The 24,757-nt window shown below is 42.5% G+C and overlaps 1 protein-coding gene across 3 annotated transcripts in view; it reads right to left on the bottom strand.

Moving 5' to 3' along the window:
• Window positions 1–1,989: 1,989 nt before the first annotated feature.
• The window catches only part of ZBTB7C (zinc finger and BTB domain containing 7C), a 515,986-nt gene continuing 493,218 nt past the window's right edge, over window positions 1,990–24,757 (bottom strand). For all 3 annotated transcript variants that reach the window (XM_033934830.1, XM_033934822.1, XM_033934814.1), the window contains one exon: window positions 1,990–4,684. In XM_033934830.1, coding sequence (XP_033790721.1) covers window positions 4,063–4,684 — 622 coding nt within the window. In that variant the 3' untranslated portion in view covers window positions 1,990–4,062. The remainder of the gene's footprint in view (window positions 4,685–24,757) is intronic.

Genomic DNA, 24,757 nt, shown 5'->3' with positions numbered 1-24,757 from the left:
CTGAAAATTACCAACTGACCCCAGTCCGCGACACTTACCTGGCGAGCAGAGGCTGCTACAGGAATAAGTACTTTGAAGTATTGGGCCATACATTTCTAAGTTTTGCTTCTGACGGGCATATGGCTAGTAAGAAATGTCTGATACAGTTTAATGTGACTGCTACGAGATGTGCATTGGTGAAGTCACAGGGCATGAGACAGCCCAGTTGGTTTTAATTTTGTCGTGCAGCACACAGATTAATTGAATTCTTTCAGATGCATGGGATAGGGCAGTATTCACACCAATCTCTGCTCTGGAATGCTTCCATTATGCATTTGCGAACATAGACGTTTGAAGTGAAAACAAAGACAAAAAAAAGATATGTTTTATATTTTACTTGCATTTTTCAAAGTTTCGCTGGGTGTTTCACTGCAACAGAGGCATCGTCTTCAATATTAGACTCCAGCACACCCGTTTCATAATCCTAAAAGTCAACCCAACCAATGTGTATTTTTTTCCTGCAAACATTAGAAATAATACCAGACATTCTGGAGGACAGTTCATCATAGAAAAGACCTGTAGATACTTCCTTCTTAATAAATAACTTATGAAAATCTATATCTGCCTTCTGATGCTGTGACATTATGAGTACTGCATCGCAAACATGGCAGTGGGGGTGGGGGTGGGGGGCGGGATGCGAGCTAGATCAATGTGCCAGCCAGCGTGAACGCAATACTACACAACTTCAGAAACCTGATTACCGCTCCTTTGGGTGGCTAGTGATGGGGAATCAAACCAAATACTTTTCACAAAGCTACTTCTAGTGGTCAGCCAAGAAACAGGGTTGGAAGTAGTTTCTAAGACAGTGTTCTTCAACCACCGGTCCATGGACCAGTGCCGGTCCACAGGGCCAGCACGTGCATCAGGCCCAAAACAGTGTTCTTTAATTGCCGGTCCACGGTGCGATCGATGCGGCGTTATCTTCGAGCCAGCTCCCTCTTCCTAACTGATTCAGGGCACAAAGCCACGGGCAGTGGCTCCTACGGGCATCCTGCGCCTGAACCAGAAGCCTTCTCTCTGACGTTGCAACGTCAGAGGGAAGGCTTCCAGATGAGGCACAGAAAGCGCAAGGTGCAATTAGTACTATTATGGGGGCAGGGTCTGGGGTGGAGATTGGTTAGAGATGGGCGGGGCCTGGCCCACAACTTAGCCCAGTGTTCTTTAACCACCGGTCCACGGACTGATACCGGTCCACAGAATAATTATTTTATTTCTGCCGGTCCATAGGTGTAAAAAGGTTGAAAAACACTGCTCAAAGATAACTGCATCTTTCACTCTTGGTCACAAAAATTACTGCAGTTTTTGGAAACAATCGTGGATAAAACATGAAAAAGTGATTGGGAAGAAAGGAATATAGTACAGAATGAAGTCATAAGCGTCGGAACAGGGGAGGCCAAAAGTTGGCGGTCAATAGCTCTACTCCCCCACTCACCTTCTCCAGGACGCTGTACTTTTAAATCTTCGGGCAGCCGCCGTGCCAGAATGAAGACTTCTGGAGCGGGCCTGCTCATTGACGCTGCACGGCGGCCCCTGGAAGATTTAAAATTACAGCGACCAGGGAAGGTAGGTGGGGGAATCAGGAGCTGGAGAGAGAGGTTGTGCCGCAGAATCCTGTTGGGGCAAGGGCGGAGCATTTCCCCCCCCCCAAACAAAAAAGCATTCCGCTGCCTATGGATGAACTCTTACAGGAACTGAGTAAGAAAATAAGCCATCCAATATTCAGCCTATGGCGGTCAGTGGTTTTAAAGCAGTGGTCGCCAACTCGTGGCCCAGGGGCCACACGCGGCCCGCCAGGTACTATTTTGAGGCCCTCGGTATGTTTATCATAATCACAAAAGTAAAATAAAACTGTTTCTTGATCATATGTCTCTTTAGCTATAAATGACAATGTTATTATTAAGACTTAGCCAAAAGGAAAGATGTATAAACTATAAACAGTTTTACCTCATGCAAAATCGCCATTTCTTTAATAAGACATTAACTATTATTTTCTGAGGCCCTCCAAGTACCTACAAATCCAAAAGGGTTTGAGTTTGAGACCACTGGTTTAAAGCCTCTGACTACCACAGGCTGAGTCTAACCTGGATGTTCAATACTCAGGCCTTATGTCACCAACTCGGAAGCTATGAGGATGTTGATATTCAGTGATGGCACCCACATAGATAAGTGGGCAAACTGAAGACTGCTTTTTATGCTGTCCTATCTGCCCGCTTGGTTATGTGGGCCTTGGCACCGAATATGGACAGTGCCTGCATAACTCCTCGCTGACTCTGCCCATGGACCAGCCCAGCACTATTCTCACAGTGCTGCAGAAGCCAGAAGGGATAGTCAGCAGCACTGTGTGGTTAAGCCCCACTGAATATCTGGCAACGGCCCGCAGAGTGGGGTTTAAGTGGGCAAAACCTCTCCTGCCTGCTTAAACCCTGTTAACTATTGACGTCATGGAAAATAATATTCATAGGAAAATTAAAGTAACATTTTATTCATTGATTGGGAAAAGAGCCAGCTGTTAACTACTTTATGACATGAAAAAATTTAACCGTGTTCCTTGCCTCCCCGTACCTTTTTTCAGTCTGAGCACTGGCTTCCGGTTGCCCACAGAAATTCCTTCATGAGATTTACTACCGTATCACCCGTTACTCCGGCATCAGCCTTCCACTATTCTTGCCTGATCAGGTATCAGAGATACAGGGAGCTGAAATCCCTGACCCCTGAGCTCACTGCCAGTGCTTCACCAGGTCTGAAGCTTTCTCCTCCTTCTCTTTAGGTTCAACGTTTCGTCCCTTTCTCTCTCCAGCTCCTCTCTTCTCTCCCCCCCTCCTCCTTCCCCCGTGACCATCTAAGCATAACCTTTCTTGCTGGTAGCAACAGCAGACTGCTATCGGCCAGCACTGGGTCTTCCCTCTGCCATATCCACCTGAATTTCCTTTTAGCGGGACACAGCACAGGGAAGACCCAGGGCTGGCCGAAAGCAGTCTGCTGTGCATGCTGTTGCTACCGGCAAACAAGATATATATTTAGAGAGTCGTGGGGGAGGGAGAGAGAGAAGGAAGGGAGCACCGCTGCCATCAAAGTTGGCTCAAAGTCCCATAAGCCTATCAGCCGGCCCCGATGAGAATGCTGTGTTCCTCCCAACGTAACAATCCCTTCCCATGCTCAGGTCCAAGTGGCTTGTATCAGACTCATGTGTTTTCATGTATTAGTTCCTACTTTGTGGAATGACCTCCCTTTTGGATATCAGACCTGAATCCTAAGAAACTCAGTTTCTCTATAAAACCCACTTTTGTGCTCAGGTCTTTCCCCAGGCGTTTTCTACAGCTTCTCAAATCTCCTTTTTTAAAAAATCTCAGCTTCACCTGTGGCAGTGGCGTGACTCGAGTTCTACTCCCCTTTTTTTTTTTTCTTCCTTTCGTCTCCTTATTTTTAGATTCTATGGCTTGTAACCCTAGGTCTTATGTTTTCTTTTTCCCCTTCTGTACCTTGTTTATCCTGTAGCCCTGTTCTCCTGTCCTTGTTCGTGCTCTTGTCACTTTGTGATTCCCCATTATTTTTTTTTACTATGTAAACCACTTTGATGTCTCTTAATGATTTGCTGTATATCAACTAGATATGAGACAAGAAACATAATCCTCTCCAGCTAATATGTCAAGTGTTGTACTGCAAGGTCATATAAAAGAGCGGCTCTTCATAGGCTTGCAGAGATGCCAGCACATTTTAACCCTGATTTCCCGCAACCGGCATCAACCTTAGTGACAGCAACGTCTCCAAGGGGAAAGAAAAAAGTGAGTTGGCATGCACGGGGGCAATGAGAAACCTTAAGACTGCTAAAAGATATGGTAACACAGACTAAAGAAGATATATATATACATAAAAAAGTGACTTATTTTCTTTGGAGTAAGGATGATAGAGATACAGGATGTAGGAACCTTTTCTTTGAAAAACAAAAGGTCCAGAACCTACAAAGATATCACTGGGACACAGTCTTCGTGCGCGTGTTTCTTTTTGAATGTAAGTTGGGGGCTTTTAGTTACTTGCCTCTGAAATTGAGGCGGCATGGTTCAGTCCCATGTTCCAAGGGTCGGCAGCCGGAAAGTACTGCCGGGATGAGATGTTCTCACTGTGGGCTAGGGCGAAAGCGAAAATGCCCGCATTCCTTTCGGCCTCCATGTGCGTCCTCCCTACCAGCTTCAATTGGGATTCGCCAAACCCATGCTCTAGGTCTCGCAGGCCAAACACATTTTTGGCGTCCTCCATAAAGTGCTTGTGGCTGGGGCCCGGAAGGCACATCGCTCCGCCGCCAGGCTGGCCGCCTCTGTCCTCAAAAGCTGGCGGCACCATCATGAAACCTTTCTCGTCTGGCTGGTTGTTTTGTGCAAATAGTAGGCTGGCGGCCCTCCAGGCTGCGGGCTTGCGTCCCCTCCTCGGCCTGGAGATCCGACAACTCTGCCGCTTGATGTGTCTGTGGAGGTGGTCTGACCGTGTGAAGCTCTTGTAGCAGAACTCGCACTGGTAAGGTCGAACCCCGGTGTGAATGCGCATGTGGTTCTTCAGGTCGTAGTTATGAACAAATTTGGCGTTGCAATGTATGCAAATGTATGGACGCTCCCCAGTGTGCTTCCTCATGTGGATCTTCAGCTTGTCCTGCCTGGAAAAGAAGCAGTGAAAAGTCATTTTAAAAAAAAATTTCTGTTTAAGTAATATATGTGTACGATGTGAATACTGCAGCAGTTGTTTAAGAATGTCATCCACCGATACTATTGATTTATCCCGTCTTCTACGAAACCCCGCTAGTGGTTTTTAGCGCAGAGAGACATGCTGAATGGCCTGCGCTGCTCCCGACGCTCATAGGAACTCAATGAGCGTTGGGAGCAGCGTGGGCCATTCGGTGCGGTTTCGTAGAAGAGGGGGTTAATCTTTTTTTTACTTTCTTTTGCTAGAGGAAGCAGCTGCAATTAAATGAATCAACCCCTCCCCCTCCCAAATATTCAGACAAAGTAAAAGCTGTTGAAAATCAGGTAATTCAGATGAGACCTATTACTACTATTTATCATTTCTATAGCTCTGAAAGGCGTACGCAGTGCTGTACATTTAGCATTCACTAGACAGCCCCTACTCAGAAGAGCTTACAATCTAATTTGGACAGACAAACAGGACATCTCAGGGTTGGGGAATTTATAGCAGAAGGAATGATATGATGGTGAGTGGGAGTTAAGAGTTGAAAGCAGTTTCAAAAATAAAAAACTGGGCTTTTAGCTTGGATTTGACTACTGCTAGAAACGGAGCATGATGTATTGACTATGGCAGCCTGTTCCAGGCATACGGCACGGCAAGAAAGAAGGGACGGAGTCTGGAGTTGGCGGTGGAGGAGAAGAGTACAGATAAGAAGGACTTACCCGATGAACAGAGTTCACGAGCGGCAGCCTAGGGGGAGTTAAGTGATGAGAGATTGAGGGGTCACAGAGTGAATGCTCTTGTAAGTCAGTAGGAGGAGTTTAAATGGTATTCGGAAATAGATAGGGAGCCAATGAAGTGACTAGGGAGCCAATGAAGTGACTTGAGGAGAGGGGTAATATGAGTGTGCCAGCTCTCACGGAATAAGAGGACCTCCAAAATGGCCCATGTGTGTAAGCCCTAAACAGATGTAAAGAATTAAGGTGTAAGTCTAGAAAAAAAAAGGAGGAAAGTGAAGATACGATATAAATATTGAAATAGCAAGCATCCGTAAATACCAGAAAAGATAATTATCCATGCAATGAAGGCTCAGGGGGAGAGGTCTCCAGATGGAGCTGAAGGGAGGTAATATTTGCAACTGAGAGAGGGGGTTACCCCAGATTCGGGGGGGGGGGGAGGTGTTACAAAAAAGTACTTGCATATCAGTGGCATGCGGTCAGAGCCTTCAGGGGATTCGCCGCACACCCTAAAGTTCCTGAAGAGGTAAGGTGAGTTCAGTTGACACAAGTGCTGTGGTAGACTATTCCAAACTTTGAGGGCCGTGAAATTCAAAGGGGATCCATAGAATTTTGTCTGCTAGACATCTGATAAGAGTAGATCAAGTGGTCTTTTCCAGCTAACATCAATTAGGTCAGTATTCAAAAGCACTTATAAGGACAGCATTGGCTAATGATCACGTAAGTGATTTATTTTAAAAAAAAAAAAATTGCCATGCGAAGTACATACATTTTTCTGAAGAATAAGGGGATAGAAGAGTACGGATAGAGGACTACTACACAGGTCCTGGACCTGATGGGCCTCCGCATGTGCGGACTGCTGGGCATGATGGACCTCTAGTCTGACCCAGCGGAGGCACTGCTTATGTGCTTATGTGTATGTCTGGATTGGAGCATCAATGATGTCTGTGGCTGGCGTGAAACTTTGAAATGCCCTGCCTGGCATGCTGCGATTTTGAGCGGAGAAGATCAATTTTAAGAAAATGTTAAAAACGCAGCTTTTTGTCAATGCTTTCCTAAAATTTTGGGCTCCTTTTATCAAGGCACGCTACGGGGGTTAGCGCGTCGGACATTTCATCAGGCGCTAACTTCCGTGGCAACCTAAAATCCTAACACCTCGTTAGGTACTAGTGTGGCAGGCGGTTTAATGCGCGGTATTCCATGCGTTAAACCGCTACCGCGCCTTTGTAAAAGGACCCCTTAGTGTTAAAGAATATTTTTGCCTTGAATGTAACATTCAATGCTCTTCTGCATTCTAATTGTTTAAATTATGATTTGATAATAATAATAATTTATTTTTATATACCGCCTAACCAACAGTTCATAGCGAACACTGCTCATACGCCGAGAGGCTGGATAGGCTGGGGCTCTTCTCTCTGGAGAAAAGGAGGCTCAGGGGAGATATGATAGAGACCTTCAAGATCATGAGGGGCATAGAGAGGGTGGATAGGGACAGATTCTTCAGACTGAAGGGGACAGCAAATACGAGGGGGCATTCTGAGAAACTGAAGGGAGACAAGTTCAAAACAAATGCAAGGAAGTTTTTTTTCACCCAAAGGGTCGTGGACACTTGGAATGCGCTACCGGAGGAGGTGATCAGGCAGAATACGGTACAAGGATTCAAACAGGGATTGGATGGATTCCTGAGGGATAAAGGGATCGTGGGATACTGAGGGAGGAGCTGGGATGTAACACAAGTATAGGAAGTTAACCAGGTAATGAGTATAAACCAACCAGGTCGTGCATGTGCAAGACCGGAGGGCTAGGACTTCGATAGGAAGGCAGGACTTAAATGGGAAACCAAGGTGGCAAGGGAGCCCCTTCTGATGATTCAGACAGGTCTTGACCTGCTTGGGCCGCCGCGGGAGCGGACTGCTGGGCAGGATGGACCTGTGGTCTGACCTGGCAGAGGCACTGCTTATGTTCTTATGTTCTTATGATTTACACAATAGGTACTCAGCATACAATATAATAATAACATCATACATAATAAAATTCTAAGTAACTAATAAAAGCATTAAAACTAATGAATAAAAAAACACAATATAAACTAAAATAAGTATAGATAAAAAGATTAAAAGTACATTATAACTACATGATAATATAAAAATCAATAATGTATATTATATTGTTTAAATAAGTGGGTTTTAAGATCTTTTCGAAATTGATAGTAAGTAAGAAATGGAGAAACAAGAAGATTCAAACATGAGTTCATTAATCCTGCTTGGAATGCTAAGGTCTTATCTAAAAATTTTTTGTAACGACACGCATTTGCTGAAGGAAAATAAAACCAACCAGATCTACTGTATTGATACTGTATCATTTTCCTGGGGGGAATGGAAAACTTACATTTGTCTATTGTTTGTGTCATATGTTCAGTGACTAAACGGCGACCAGGATAATATATGTGTATGCAATGTGTAAACCACATAGTTTTATGCGGTATATAAATTGTTAAATAAATAAATAGCCTAGCACGCCTTAGGAAAAAAGGGGAACTGTACTGTGTTCTGGTTTTAACGTATCTCCCATTTATCAAGAGATATTGTGCCCGATATTCAGCCGGCAGCGTTTTAACTGTCCGCTGCCAGCGTTCGACCTAGATATTCAATACTGGGTCATTTCCGGCAGCAGGCACTGCATATATGGGTTTTTCAATGCTGGCTCATGTATGTCCGCTTACGTCAATACTCAGATTTAATCGGGCATGGCTTAGTGGGCAACAATAGGCCTGCTTTTTATTCGGCTTTATTTGCCCGCTATGCCTGGCTGCTTAAGTTCCAAATATTGGGACTTACACAATCACGCTACCAGAATGCTGAAAACATCGCTGGCTTTATTGGCGCTAACGGAGCGTTTTCATCAGTGATAGCTGGTTAAATGCTGTCAAAAATGACTGGTTAGCTGCCGAGACATAAGTTAACTGGTTGGCGGCTGCTCCTAGCCCGTTAACGTGCTATGAATATCGAACTGACTGTGTTTTGGATTTTTGTTGTAGGCTTGAAAATGCATCCAAATGTTAAAATGGCTTCCATATTAAGAAATACACAGTAACTACAGGACATCTGGTGAGTTAGCTTAGCATTGACAAAAATTTGACTTAGTGGAGGCACGAGTTCTTTTTAAATTGGGATGTCTTTATTATAAAGTACCGATGGGTCAGGGCCCTTCTTACATGACAGACTTGTTATTCTTCTACGCATTATTCACATATTACCAAAGCTTTCTTCATTTTTCTAAGTGGCTGTAGGTATAAAAGATATCACGATAGAACTCTCTCTTTTCAGACTGCATTGTGGGATAAAGATTTTAAGCGGCTCTTATCCTCATCTGTTTCTTATCTTGACTATAGGAAACAACTCAAGACTTTCTTGCTCTCTAAGTTTTGTGGTTCTTAATATTAATGTATCCATCCTTATGAATTATGTTTTCTAGTTAATCTTTTGTTAACCGAATTGAACTTTAAGGTAATTGCGGTTTAGAAATAAATTCTTATGTTATGATATGCATTCTGGCTTTTCAGGGCAGAATAAGTGATGGTCTTTTCTAGGAAAGAAGCCCAATAGAATCAAAGCTTTTAACCTTTGGAAGGAAATATCAAAATCTGAGTTCTTTGTGACCCTGGGCAAGTCACTTAATCCTCCACTGCCCCAGGTACTGTGAGCCTGCCGGGACAGAGAGGGAAAATGCTTGAGTACCTGATTTGTAACCCATTCTAAGCTTCTTTGGTAGGATGGGCTAAAAAAACAACAACCAAATAAATAAGGGTGAATCTTTGTCCCTTCCTTCCAGGAGGTGATCCAGTGAGGAGCATACAGAACAATAGTAGATGGCTTACTCCACACTGGGACCCCTGGGAGAAGGAGAAAGTACAGAGATTGCTAGTCTGGTCCACAGCTGTCTCCTAGTGCCTACTAAAAGGAGAGAGGCCTGTTCCTTACGCAGGGGTGGCCGGCATGCCGCACAGATAGGGTTACAATATGTGTCCAGAAAAAGGAGGATGGATTGAGACATCCGGGTCTTACTTCCATTGCTTTCAGTGGAGTAAAACCCATATGCCTCAGTCTGTCCTCCTTACTTCCATTGCTTTCAAAGGAAGTAAAACCCGGATGTCTCAATCTGTCCTCCTTTTTCGGGAGTCAAATGGTAACCCTACTGCGTGAAGGTGCCATCAGAATCAGTGGTGTACCTGGGGGGGGGGGCGTCTGCTCCGGGTGTACTCCTCAAGGGGGTGCACAGGAGAGAGCTGAACGGGGATGACAGGGGACCCGCGGGGATCCCACAAGGTTAAATAACAACTTGAGCCGTGAGGCTTGTCTTCTGTTCCTACCTGCCCTGCCGTGCACACATAGCCAACCGGAAGTCTTCCCCGATGTCAGCACTGATGTCGGAGGGAGGGCTTAAGCAAAGCCTGCCTTCCAACATCAGCGCTGACATTGGGGAAGACTTCCAGTCGGCTATGTGTGTACGGCAGGGCAGGCAGCAAATGGAAGACGAGCTTCGCGGCTCGAGCTCCATTTGGCTGAGAAAGTTGCTAAAATGAGGGCTGGGAGGCAAACGCGGATCACAAAAGGGGGGAGGGAGTGCATTTTTGGACACAAGGCATGAACTTGGGAAAGAGATGCTGAGGTGGGGGAGGGAATGTGTTTTTGGACACAAAGCATGAACTTGGGAAAGAGGATGGAGGAAGGGAGGGAATGAAGTGGGGGAGGGAGTGCGTTTTTGGACACAAGGCATGAACTTGGGAAAGAGGATGGAGGAAGGGAGGGAAAGAGATGCTGAGGTGGGGGAGGGAATGCGTTTTTGGGCACAGAAGGCATGAACTTGGGAGAGAGGAAGAGAGGGAAAGAGATGCTAAGGTGAGAGAGGGAGTGCGTTTTTGGACACAGAAGGCATGGACTTGAGAGAGAGGAAGGGAGGGAAAGAGATGGTTGTGTACATGGGGAATGGAAGAAAGGAGAATTTTTGGTCATAGGGAGTGAGTGAGGTACAGATGAGAGGGAGAAATATTGTGGTGGAGCGGACAGATTGAAATGGATGCAAGAGGGAGGAATTTTGGACATAGTGGTGAAGGGAATGGAGGGAGAGATGTGGCATGGTGCTGGAGAGGGGAGATAGAAGGAGAAATGTTGGGCATGAGACTGGTGGGCAGGGGCGAAAGATGAGAAAGGGATAAATGCTGGACCATGGTAGGAGGAACCAATGGACAGCAACAGAAGAATTTACAGAAGATGGGAAAGCGGGAAAAAGAAACTGGGACCAACTTTATGGAAAAATAAGTCTCCAGACAACAAAGGTAAGAAATGGAATTTATTGACTAAAATATGTTAGCTTTGGGAAATGTATATAGCAGATGTCTTTGTATTGTGTTCAAAAGAAAAGGAAATGCATTTCTGGTTTTATTTCTACAGTGTTGAAGTACTTGCTGACCCTTGCTGTGACTGGTGGGGATCCCCAAGCACCGCCAGCAGAGGACCTCCTCTAGAGATGACCAGAACTCCCCTCCACCAAGCACAGCAGTCGCTGGCAACATCCATGAGCCACTGAGGTGCCAGCATGTGTGACTCAGGGACGCTACTGCTGCCTGACAAGCTTGGCAAAAGGGACCCCCGGCCAACTGCAAAGGAAGTCCTCAGCTGACAGCTTGGGGGTTCTCATCAGCTGAGTATTTATATTTTATATTTACATTAGAGGCTCTGGTAGAAACCCGTTTAAAAAGTATGTATTCTTCCCAATTAATATTTCCAAATTAATAAAGTGTCTGCTTATTTGTAAATGGGTCTCTACCAGAGCCTTTAATTCAGTAGCATAATTAAATGACATAACTATTTCTGAAGTTTATAGGGACAGGCGGGGATTCCTCGCAGGGACAGCTGGGGAAGGAGGGGATTCCTTGCGGGGACGGGTGGGGACAGAGGGATTACTCGCTGAGATGGGTAGGGACGGAGGGATTCCTCACGGAGATGGGTGGGACTTCTGTCCCTGCGCAACTCTCTAGTGCACAGCCGGCCACCCTCCCTATTCTGCCACTGCTGCTTTCCTTAACCAGCACGTCACGATGTCAGAGAGAAGGCTTCCGACGCAGCCGCAGATTGCGTGAGGAGCGGACGCCCGTGGCTTTCAGTAGGAGAGCCGGCCAGACATGCTGGGCAGGGAAGGGGGGGAGGGTAGACATGCTGGGCAGAGAAGGAGGGAGGGTAGAAATGATGCATAGGGAAGGGGGAAGGGTAGAAATGCTGCACAGGGAAGGGGGAGGATAGAAATACTGCACAGGGAAGGGGGGAGAAATGCTGCAAAGGCAAGGGGGGAGACATGGTGCTGCTGCAGCACCCAATTGGGGAGAGAGAGGGAAGGAGGGAGAAGGGAGAGGAACCAGAGATGAAAAGTCCATGGGAGGGAAAGGAAAAAAGGAAAGGAGATACCAGACCATGGAGGGGGAGGAAGAGATGCCTTAGCATGAGGGAAGGGAAGGAGAAAGAGATACCACACCATGGTGTGGAGTGGAAAGGAAGGAAGGAAAGGAGAAGAGAAAGAGAGAGATGCCAAAGCATAGGGGAGGGTTTGGAGACAGAAAAATGGAGAGGGGTGAAGCTGAAATGAATCATGTGCAAAGGAAAGAAGGGACCCCAGATATACAGTTTATTGAAAGGACATAGAGGGAAAATGCCATATGGAAGAGAGAGAGGGTGGACAGTAGATGGAAGGGGCAGAGAGAGCATGGGCAGTAGATGGAAGTGGTAGAGAGAGAGGGCAGAAGCTGGGTGGAAGGGGAAAAGAGAGGGCAGATGTTGCATGGAAGGGGAAAAGAGAGGGCAGATGTTGCATGGAAGGGAGAGAGGACAAATACTGTATAGAAAGAAGAGAGCAGAGATGATTAAAGCAGAAACGACAAAAGGTAGAAAGATTTTTTTGTTGCTTTACTTAGAATCAAGTAGTATTGTAGCTGTATTGATAAAAGTTTAAAAATAGGAAATGGAAATAAGGCAATTTTTTGGACTAAACCCCTTTCCTCAGGTCAGGATACCTGTTATAATAAAGCTTCTAAGTGAAGAAAGATTTGGCCTCTGAAAGCTAATTGAAAAATGGATTAGTCCAATAAAATGGTATTTTCTTATTTCTCATTATTTGTTTTATTTTTATTTGTTAATTTGTAAAGTGGTAATTGTTATGTATCATTTTTTTTCAAATTTACATCTACTGTCTTTATGTTTTGCACAGTATTAGGGGACGTGTCACTGTTTTTGTGGTGTTGTGGTGTTGCATTGTATGCAGAGTCTGGTTTCTTGGCAGTTCAGTTTAACTTTTGTCTACATACTTCTATTTTTAGTTTGTGATTATTCCATATTGGGCGAGGGAGTATCTCTGTTCTATGTGTATGAAAAGGACATAGTTTTCAGTTGGCATTGACTTGCAGGATCAAATGACTGTGCGAGATCTGGCTTGTTTAGTTTTACAATGTATGTGTTGGTGTTCACTGCAGTGTTTAAGATGCTGCCTTTTTCTAGGTACACTCTTGTTATGCGATATGTGGATTGTTACTAAAAATAATATTTTTGATATAGATGGGGGAGGGGGGGTCAAAAAATGATGGGCCCCGGGTGTCACATATGCTAGGTACGCCACTGGTCAGAATACAATCCTTACAGAGAAAGAGTTTGGAAACTGGAGGGCAGTGGACTTTCTGCATGCTGGTATCTTAGAGAGACAGGAAGTACTGCCCAACTCTGGGAGGGTGGGGGGTAAGTTCAATCTGTTTATTGAATTTTTTAAAAGTACAAACAATAAAACATGGAATAACAGTACCAAACGAAAACATAACACAGCCTTGTGCAATGCAAATCAGCTTATTTTTATTATTTCTTCTTTTTTTTTTTTTTTTCTTCTTTCCTTTTCCTTTCTCTCTTCACTTTCATTCTTCATCTTTTTCTTCTTTTTATATTTAACCAACCGCTTTTATAAAGCGATCCCACCCTATTTGTTTTACCCTTTTCCCTCTTTCTCCTTTCTTCTTTTAAAATGTAACTTTCCCCCTATCCTTCCCATTTTTCCTCACCTTCAAGTTTGTCTAGTTAATGTCTTCAGTGTACACTTTGATTATTTTAAATTTATTTATTTATTTAATTTTTTTCTTTATAATTTTTATTGTAAACCGGCCAGATACTTGCTGATGGTCGGTATATTAAAAGCCAATAAACTTGAAACTTGAAACTTATCAAGTTCAGTATAAAAATGAAATAAGACATGTACCGATAGAATGAGGTAATAAATCACATATGACCATCATTTATAGATTCACAAAAGTGAAACACTGGTTCCCAAACGTGTTGTTGATGTGAAATAATTTGCCATGGCGTTCCGCCAAAGTCCTCTCAAATTTAAGAATGGTACAGATAGTGGACCGCCAGAATTGAAAGCATACCAGCATATCGTTTTTCTATTTATGAATTATTGAGGATAAGGCCCCTGCAATAAGAATATCAAACAGTCTCGTATGAGAATCATAACCAAGCTCAAGGGTACCAGCAAATCTAAGAATGGCATGTTTGTATGCTAATGGAATTTTGAACTGGAGTACAGAAGAAATTCTTCCCCAAACATTCCCCCGCCTTTACAAAGCTGTGCTAGAATTCCTATGAGCTTCGGAGTTCTTACTACCGTGGCCGGCGCTAAAAATGCCAGCACGGATTTGTAAAGGAGGATCTTTGTTCCAATATGATGTCAAATTAAGGAAGTTCTGTTTCACGCAGCGAGTGGTGGACACCTGGAATGCTCTCCCAGAGGAAGTAATTGCAGAATCCACCGTTCTAGGATTTAAGGGTAAACTAGATGCACATCTCTTTAAGAGTGGCATAGAGTGATACGGGTAAGGGTAAATTAGATGCACATCTCCCTTGAGAAGCATACAGTGATATGGGGACTAAAACTATGCCAGGGTACACCTGGCGGGGCCTCTGCGTGTGCGGATCACCGGACTTGATGGACCCAGGGTCTGATCCGGAGATGGCAATTCTTATGTTCTTATGTTCTAACTCTGCCATCTAGAGCAACATGAGTACCTAATGCTTTATGCTGTGATATCATCTGTTGTCTCCTCCTGACCTTTGGTGAACTATTTCTCCAGGCTCAGGTCAAGCTTGGCTCCTTTGTCAGAAGATAAGAATAAAAAAACAGGCTTGTCCAACCTTTTTCTATCAGGGGCCACATTTTATATTTTGCAACATTCGGAGGGCCCAAACATGCACCATTGTACTTTGCCATACATTCGTCAAATAGTTGCCTAGCTCCATTTTGTTAGCCTCTGGTGGCTCACTTAGAATTCTGGGTTTTATTCTGGATTCTTCACTCTCATTATCTAATCAAATTAACCATGTTACTAAAAAATGCTTTTTCAGTTTAAAGGTGCTTAGAAGAGTATGACATATTTTTTTTGTTTCAGCACCATTTTGCATTTTTGGTTCAGGCCATTATTTTATCTCAGCTGGACGATGGCAACTCGCTTTATGCTTGTTTAAGTAAATGTAATTTGAGGAGGCTACAAGTTCTCCAGAATACGGTGGCAAAACTGATATACGGTAAACATAAATATGATCATGTCACACCTTTACTGAGATCCATTCACTGGCTTCCCGTTTACTGGAGGATCCAATTTAAATGTGCAACTGTAATTTTCAAAATCCTATATGGCATTTTTTTCTCCTTTGGTTCCTTTCTCATTTAATTCACAAGAAATCTCTAATTCTAGGAGCTCTCAGAAATATAAACTTGGCTTTCCCATTTTTAAAGGAATAAAAACTATGGCCAGTTTTTGTCGATCATTTTCTTTTTTTATTCGTAAAAGTTTGAATTGACCTTCCTTCTATAATTAGAGTTCTGTCTCATCTACCCACTTTTTGTAAAGTACTGAAGACATATTTATTTCAGAAATTTACTCATAAAAGATAAAATTCTGGCCTAAAAGATATAGTTTCTGCTCTAATGTCCTGTATAGTATTATTAATATTTTGTTAACCGAGTCAAGCCCTCCTGTTGGGATGAATCAGTATAAAAAAAATCAAAGATTAGATTAGTGCATTGCCTCCACCCCTGTCTTCACCCAGTCTTGCTCACGCCCGCCTACCCCATTTTCACCTGGCTTCGGCCACAGAAGAAACAGCAGGTATTTTCCCATCATGCCACAGCTATCTGCAAATTTAAAGCCATGTGGTGCAAGAAGTTGGGGTTCGTCTTGCGGTTTCAAGTCTCTCGAGGCTTGACAACTTCAAAACCAATCTGAACTTCCAGCGTCGGATGGCTCAAGCTTACAAAGAGCTGAACTGTGGTTGGGGGTTCATAGATACCCCGCGAAAGACAAAGGCGCGCGCCGACAACTGAGCGTAAGACGGAGGCGCGCGCCAAAGAAAATTACAGTTTTTAGGGGATCCGACGGGGGGTTTTGTTGGGGAGCCCCCCCAGTTTACTTAATAGAGATCGCGCCAGCGTTATGGGGGTTTTGGGGTGTTGTAACCGTCCACATTTTACTGTAAACTTAACTTTTTCCCTAAAAACAGGGAAAAAGTGAAGTGTTCAGTAAAATGTGGGGGGTTACAACCCCCCACAATGCCCCCACAATGCGGCGCGATCTCTATTAAGTAAAGTGGGGGGGTTCCCCCTCCACCCCCCCATCAGAGCCCTAAAAACAGTAATTTTGTGCAGCGCGCACCCCCGCGCTGTGCTCAATTGTCTGGGCGCGCCTTTGTCCCGGCGCACTTTTGACCTGACACCGTGGTTGGGAGCAGCAAGCTTCTGAGGTCCAGAAAAAAGCACTTGGTGGGCCGGATTCTGGCCCACAGGCCATAGGTTTGACAAGCCTAATATAAAAGTTACCCTACTGGGTCAGATCAAAGGTCTATCTATCCCAGTTATCTTGCAACCAATAGTAGCCAGTCTAGGGTCACAAGTACCTGGCAGAATCCCATAAAGATAGAAAAATAAGATTCCATGCTATTTAACCTCAGGGGTAAGTGACAGCTTTCCCCAGATTTACATTAATGATTTATGGACTTTTCCTCCAGGAATTTTTCCACATCTTTTTAGAATTCAGCTACATTAACCACTTTCTCCAGCAGTGAGTTTCAGTGCTTATGTTCAGTGAAAAAAAATTCTGCTATTTGTTTTAAATCTGCTACTCGGTAACTTCATGGCATGTCCCCTCTAGACTTTGTACTTTTCAAAGAGTAAACAATTAATTTGCATTTCCTCATTCCACTCCATTCTGGATTTTATAGGCCTCTATCTTAACTCAGCCTTCTCATCTCAGTTGGAAGAGCCCTAATCTCTTTGCTTTCCTGGTAGGAGAGTCGTTTCATTACCTTAATCATTTTGAAGTCAAATCAGAGCCAGATTTTCAGTATCCTAAGCTGAATAAGCTCTGAAAGTATCATTACATACAAGGGGTACTGAAAAGTTCTCAGCCCAAACAACCAACTTCCTCAGTTATGAGCATTATTTTTGCCACTGTAGCTGAAAAAAGTGTTATCTAATTTTAAGTATCAATTTGTAGAAACGAAATTCTCTCTGTTGACATTGTTTCAGATCACTGTGAAGAGTTTCAGTCGTTGGGAAGCAGAGCTGAGATTGTGATGTCATAATGCCTCATTCCACCAATAGGAGCCAACTTCATCAGTGATGCCACAATGGCTTGATTGTCCTGTACTTGGCTCACTTTTATTACATTCTAGGGTATGCTGAAAAGTTCTCAGCCCAACCAACCAATTTCCTAAGATCTGAGCTTTATTTTGCCACTGTAGCTGAAAAGAGTGTTAATTTGCAGAAACTAAGTTCTATGTTTTGACATTGTTTCAGATCCTTGATTGCACCATATCCACATTGGTTGGACTGAGAACTTTTCAACACCCTCTTGTAGTACACCCCAAGAATTATTGATAGCAATTAATATTCGACTCCATAGTACCTTTGCCTCTGCTAATAAACTTTAGAAGTATTTCTGAACTAGCAAACTGAATTAATTTTCATTAGGTCTTGCTAAAGGCATTTTCTTTATTCAGCTTGCATAAATTGTATCTATTTTAGGATCCCATATGCAAAAATATTGACGTTGTCTTCCACTGCCCTATCTTAAATTGGTGCTCATTATTGTCTTCATTTGTAACCACCACCTTCCACTAGATGGCAGAAGAGCTTTTATTTCAGATTTTCATTCTCATAAAATTGTCTTTTAAGTTCCTCACACTACAGTATAAGAAAAATCACATTTTCAATGACAAAAATATAGTTTTCAAAGAAAAGGGGGAAACCCCCCCAATGGGTTCACACCCATGACTTCAAATATTATTTTTATATCCATACAAAATAAATGATTTTGACCAAACCTCCTCCCATATGATTTGATTCTAGCTTTGAATTTGCCCATATTTACTCAAATTTCATATTTAAGCAAAGTTCTCAAACACTGAATAGAAAGTGCAGGATTGCAAATATTGCCATCCATGCTTGGTCAAAGATCTAACTGAGCAAATATGAAGATTCCCTAATTAGAAAACAAATGGTATAAATTAAAGATCTAAGGCCGGTATTGGACAGACTTGTACATTTTGGGTCTGATTCTGTATAGGACGCCCAGTCTCAGCAAGCAGCTTTTGAGAATCACACTTGGGCGTCCTATACAGAATCGCATCTCTAGTAACGGGCAGACACCTAATCCCGCCTAACTACCCCGATTCTCTAACCAGTGTCCATGTCACAGGTGACATTTAGAGAATCGCATTGCCACTGAGCTGATCGTGGCAAGGGAATGTCCCTGCTGCAATCAGTTGATCAGCAGCTGCAGGGAACCCCTGAACCCCCCCCCCTCCTTAATTTGGCTGGCAGGAGGGATGTCCACTCCCTCCTGCCCAAACCCTTGAATCCCCTCCCCCCACTGTCCACAGAGGAGTGTCCAAATCCTCCTGCTGCTCATGGAAGTGGCCTTAGGGATCTGGCCAATCAGAGTCAGGCCACTCCCTGTGCATCCCAGAATGCATTGGGAAGGCGGCATAAGACTCTGGTTGATCCAGGTGCCTAAGGCCCCTCCTACAGTCTCCTAAGGTCCTCCTAAGGCCTGCCATTCTGAAGGGGTGGGCTTGCTGGCCAGAGGGAGTAGGCATTCCTCCAGCCAGCCTTGCTGATAAAGGTCTGGGGATCCAGGTGATATTTGGGGGATGGGGATCAGGGTTTTGGGGGATAGAGGGCTTAGGGGGGGTCCTGTGTTCAGGGGGTTGCTTGCAGGAGTGAGTGGGTATTCCCCCTGTCAGGGATGTTGGGGGCACCAGCAGGAGTGAGTGGGCATCAAAGAAGAGACAAGTTAATTTAATCATGTATTTTTTAATGAGAGTAACTAATGGGCAGACTGGATGGACCGTTCAGGTCTTTATCTGCCGTCATTTACTATGTTACTATGTTATTCCCATCAAGTTTCAAAAGGCTTCTGTTTAAGGTTACCATATGGCTTCAGAAAAAAGAGGACGGATTGAGATATCTGGATTTTACTATCATTGAAACCTATAGAAGTAAGAGGGACGGATAGAGACATTTTGGTTTTACTTCCATTCTCCTTTTTTGGAGCCATATGGTAACCCTACTTCCTATTTCTTGTTGACTTATGGTCTGTCCCCCTCCAGCTTTGATTTCAAATCCTCTGTTTCAGGTGTGGTTTGGATTTTTTTCCAGCCTGGTTTGCCAACCTGTCCCTGCTATTAATTTATGCTTATGTCACAAAAATCGAGACTAAACCTAGGACAGGGATGTCAAAGTACCTCCCCGAGGGCCGCAATCCAGTCGGGTTTTCAGGATTTCCCCAATGAATATGCATGAGATCTATTAGCATACAATGAAAGCAATGCATGCAAATAGATCTCATGCATATTCATTGTGGAAATCCTGAAAACCCGACTGGATTGTGGCCCTCCAGGAGGGACTTTGACCTCCTGACCTAGGGAAAGGGAAGGGATTTTGATTTAGCTGACACCAAAGCATTTCCTTGCCCCTGGAGGGATTTAAATCTAAGGGTCCCTTTTACTAAGCTGGGTTAGGCACTATGCATGCCTAATGCAGGATACACTAATGCCTTCTGGATTAGTTGTGCCATAGGTTCCAAACCCTGTCCTGGAGGACCACCAGGCCAGTCGGGTTTTTGGGATAGCACTAATGAATATGCATGAGAGAGATTTGCATATAATAGAGGTGATAGGCATGCAAATCTGCCCCAAGCATATTCATTAGGGCTATCCCAAAAACCCGACTGGCCTAGTGGTCCTCCAGGACAAGGTTCGGAACCACTGCCATAGAGAACAGACGTGTGTGGCATCTTTCAGAAATGTGGGACCAGCCTTTGACTCAGAACAAGTGAAACATGGCCCCATGTCAGGTAATCTGGCCCAGTCTCTTGTGCAAGTTTCCAAGTACCTTTTGGATACGGAATGTTGTGAAAAATTGTTTTATCAAAAAAAGCTTAGGTGTTCCATGAGAATTTAATCGAGCAATATGTGAAGCCTATGTAGATATACACTTCTCCCTCTGAATCCGTGGTTTCAGTATCTGCGGATTTGGTTATTTGCGATTTTTTAAACAAAAAAAACCCTATTTTCATTTTTTGGCTATTTTTAAGCCGTCCAAGCCTCCTCGGAACCTTACCTGGTGGTCTAGTGGTGAAACGGGGCAGGAGCGATCTTCCTATGCTCCTGCCCCGTGCAGAGCCGTCATCAGAATGGCTGCCAGGAGTTCCCGTTCTAGTCTTGCAACGTGTTTTGGAACAGATTAGAACATGCCGTCGTGCAGCCCCACTTAAAACTCCCTCCATTTCCCCTTCAGATTATCATTGAAATGCATTTAATGACTCACTTATATTTTCTGGTAATGCCATCTTTTATACTGTCTGTTCTGACCCGAGAAAGGGGCTGTTATCTCCTGAAAGCTACACTAGAAACAAATTAAGACCAATAAAACTGTAATAAAGTATCACCTCATCTTTTGTTAACCTTTATTTCTGTGCATTCAAGTGGAGTTACATGGCCACCGCACTACTTTGTCTTGGATTAATAGGTCAATTGAAGAGTATATTGAGTTTAATGGAGTATGTGAGGCATCTGCTAGCTCTAGGTGGGATGAATTCAGAACTACATTATGGGAAGTGAATTTAAATAAGAGTACATGGAAGAATAAAGGAAGGAAGCAAGACCTATGTAATTTAAAGAAAGGAATTAAACTCATGAAGCTGAAAAATATTGAGGAAATACAATAGTTTATGGAAGTGGTTACATTGTCTGAAACGCAAAATACAGCTCTTAACCAATAGGCCAGAAACACTGGGGTAATATAAAGTAGTGGCAGGTACTGTTTTAATTTAAATTCAAGCTGTGGCATTTAATATGTATATTCAGCAGTACTGAATACATGTGGAGGGGCATAATCAAAAATGTGCTTAAGTCTGAGGTTGGATGTTTTGTGCAAGACGTTCGCAAACCCAGCAGGAAAGATGTCCATTTGCAAAGCTGCCAAACATCTATCTTTTATTTTTGAAAATGAACTAGGTATAATTTTTGGTTCTTAGGACACCTACCTTTTTTGCCCATTTTCAAAAATAAAAACGTCCATATGAAAAACGTACAAAAGCAAGTTTTGAAGACATACCCACCTACTACCTTGTCTGATTGATGAGGATTCACCCTGCCAGGATTAGCTGAGCTGCAGAGCCTTACATCCCTCCCCCTGACATCCCCTACCTCCCCCAACATCCCCTGACATACTGTACCTCCCCTGACATCCCCTCTTCCCCCACATCCCCCAACAATCCTGGGCCTCCCCTCCCACATCCTTGGAACCCCTCCAGACCTTCAGAAGAGCAAACAGCAGGAGGGAAGCTCACTCCCTCCTGCCTATAGGGCTGCATACTGCAAATGACAGATTCTTCTTTCCTTTGATGTTTTCTAATTTAAAATAAAATAATAAAAATTCCTTGGCAATAATTCCTAACTTTTATACTGAGGTCCCTTCACTTTCTGAAGGAGAGGTTTGTGTCTTCAAAATTGGAACTCCTCAGTGGCTGCCAGGAACCCATTTGACAGTCACACACCTCACACTCCTTATTTATTTATTCTAGTATAAATTTCCATCAGTTACACTAAATAACCAAATAAAATAATTATCTCTAATATCTCTGGTAGTTAATCACTTTTTCTTAAAATAAGCACTCCTGAGTTTCTAAAACTGCAGACAAGTTTTCCTTCTCAAAAATTGATTTTAAAAAACAGGCTGATCTTGGGGGGGGGGGGGCAGAGCTTGGCTGCACATGGAGAAGGATGTGTAGTCACTGAGCTCTTCACTTCCCTGCACTTCAGCAACATTTAACTGATTTTAAAATTCTTCAATTCATTGGAAATTGTTTTACAATATCTTATAATGTAAATGAGCTGGCAAACGAAATTGGATACGGCTTTTGCAGTGACTGGAGTGGGGTGGGGAGAAGACTGAAACCTGACCCACCAACGCAGTCAAAGGTCCCCCTGCCTAAAGATATGTCGGATGTTATTGAGGCTATTATGGCAGAGTTAAACAATAGTAAGGATTTGCTCTGTGAAACTAATGTTAAAGTTGCCAGTCTTTAAACTGAGGTAGCTAACATTTCTCATCAACTTACAGTGTGTATGGCCAGGAAGGAAAATTTGGAGCAGCGTATGACTAGAATGGAGGAAAAATTAAATCAATGCAGCACAGACCATAAGACTGTTATGAGATTAAATAAGGAGCTGGAGGAACTGAACATTATCGTAACAGGCGAAATAATATTTGTCTGCTTGGATTACCAGAGGGAGTTGAAGGAGCTAATCCAATTAGCTTTATTGAGGATTTTATTCCTAAATTATTATCTCTTAAGTTTGCAGCACCTTTTGAAGTGGAGCGAGCACATCGCATCCCTTCATGCATAAATAATAAATTTAGTGGTCCTCGGCCCCTCATATTTAAAGTTCTCAGATTTAACCAAGTATTTGACATCTTAAATGCAGCTAAAGAAAAGAAAATTTTGAAATGGCAGGAGGGGAAAATCTCTTTGGTTCCTGATTTCGCCAAGCACACAGCATATCTGAGAAAGCAGTTGTTGTCACTTAGACTGCAATTAAGACAAATGGAGACAAGATTTGGTCTGTTATATCCTTCTGTTATGAGGATTACTTATAATAATAAGACTTCACATTATGATAATTTTGAAAGTCTGCAAAATTTTATTAACCAGCATCAGCACAATATGGAATAATAAATGAAGCCTAGTACTCAACTGTCATTTTGCTGGAGATTTCATAACGGTTTCCTTTAAAGTCATATAAGTGGTTAATGGTTATTTATTTATTTGGCCTAAGAAAGGTGTATTTTAGTTGTTTAAAAGGTATTTGATTTTAAGTATAGGTGTGAAAAAATTATAAGGAGCCTGGAAGAATTTGTTTAATGTAGTCAGTTAGATATGGACAAGACTCTGTTTTGGGAATCAAATAAATCAATCGCTGGAAGGATTTTATTCTGAACAGACATAAAGTACTCTGACAGCTTGAATAGAATGCCTAATCTTTCTGAATGATTCTGTCTTGGACAGAAAACAGCATTTCCTGTTGCCTGTAGAAAGGGGGGAGTTTTCTTTCCTTACTTCAATGTCGGATGAATGATAAGAAACACAGTTAAGAGGAAACTACTGTGGGAGTGAACTTCACATGAAATCTTTCATTGCCATCTGGTGGATTGACTGAAGTATTAAAGCGCTCAAGTGCTTTCTCAAGAATTCATTTTTCTTTATTCTAGATGATTGTTCTATAAGGAAATATAGGGCTCCTTTACTAAGGTGTGCTAGGATTTTTTTCAGTTTAAAGGGGATAGAACATAACTGTTAAATAGTAAGTACATGAGATGGTTTTGATGAAAATTAGTATGTCGCTTCCTTCTTTATTTATTTCTAGGAGTACTTACAACAACAACAATTAGTTTATTCTTAATTTGGGACATATAAATTGGTATTGAATTAATTTAATTTTATGTGGTTTATTACTATTAAATGAACAGGTATTTATGACATTTCATTTAAATGTATAAATTTTCTGACTTAATCATTATAATATAATCTGAACTTGTGGAGTACATTGATAAATAGATGGTTAGATGCTTTTATATTCCCATGCAATGTATTTTATTTATTAATTTATTATGCTGGTGATAGTGATATAAATTTATTTAATTTTATTTAAGTATGAAAATGTGTATCACTTATCTTGGAAATCATATTTTGGATCTTTTGGGATGTATTAGACTTATAGGGAGGATTATATTGGGATATTATATTTAAATGCAGGGAGGGGGTGGTGATTGTGGGTCTATTTACGCATGTCCAAGTTTACCATGATTTATTTAGCTGGGTGGGGATGGAGGATGGGTTAGAAAGAATAATGGATGTGTGTGGGGCAATTATTTTGGAATTAATATATTTTTTATTATTAGGGTTTAATTATTTAGAATGGCTATAAAATTATATTCATTAAACGTTAATGGACTTAATCATCCTATCAAGAAGAAAGAAATACTTAATTTCTTGAAAAAGCAGGAGGCTGATGTTTATTTTATACAAGAAACACACTTATTACCATCTGAGGCTGTCAAATTGGAAGGGGGGTGGGTTAAACACTGTTTCTTTGCACCTGCAGTAGGGAAAAAGGCTGGTGTGGCTATCCTGATCAATAAGAAGTGTTCTGCCATATTTGATAATTTTAAAGCTGATCCTATGGATAGATGGCTTCATGTTGATATGACTTCAGGAAATTATGCCCTGATCCTTTTAAATATTTATGCTCCTAATTCAAATCAGACAGAGTTCGTTAAAAAATTCCAACAACTAATTCTGTCACTGGCTACGACCAATTTAGTTGTGGCCGGAGACTTCAATGCTGTCATGGATCCACTATTAGATAAACAACCTAGTAAACAATTAAAATCATTAGGTCTAGACAATTTAATACACTCCTGTGGATTGAAAGATATATGGCGGATTCTTCATTTTAATGCTCGTGAATTTTCCTTTTGCTCCCACGTTCATAAATCATTTTCAAGAATTGATTATATTTTTGTTTCAGATCATTTAACTCAACAGGTTACAAAAGCCAGCATAGACCCGATCCTTTTGACGGATCATGCTGGAATTTTAGATAGAATATCAGTTTACTGAAAAAGATTCTAATAGACCTGTTTGGAGGTTTAATAATACA

This window comes from Geotrypetes seraphini, chromosome 1, assembly GCF_902459505.1.
Source record: "Geotrypetes seraphini chromosome 1, aGeoSer1.1, whole genome shotgun sequence".
Taxonomy (NCBI): Eukaryota; Metazoa; Chordata; class Amphibia; order Gymnophiona; family Dermophiidae; genus Geotrypetes; species Geotrypetes seraphini.
This window is presented reverse-complemented; position numbering and strand designations above follow the sequence as displayed.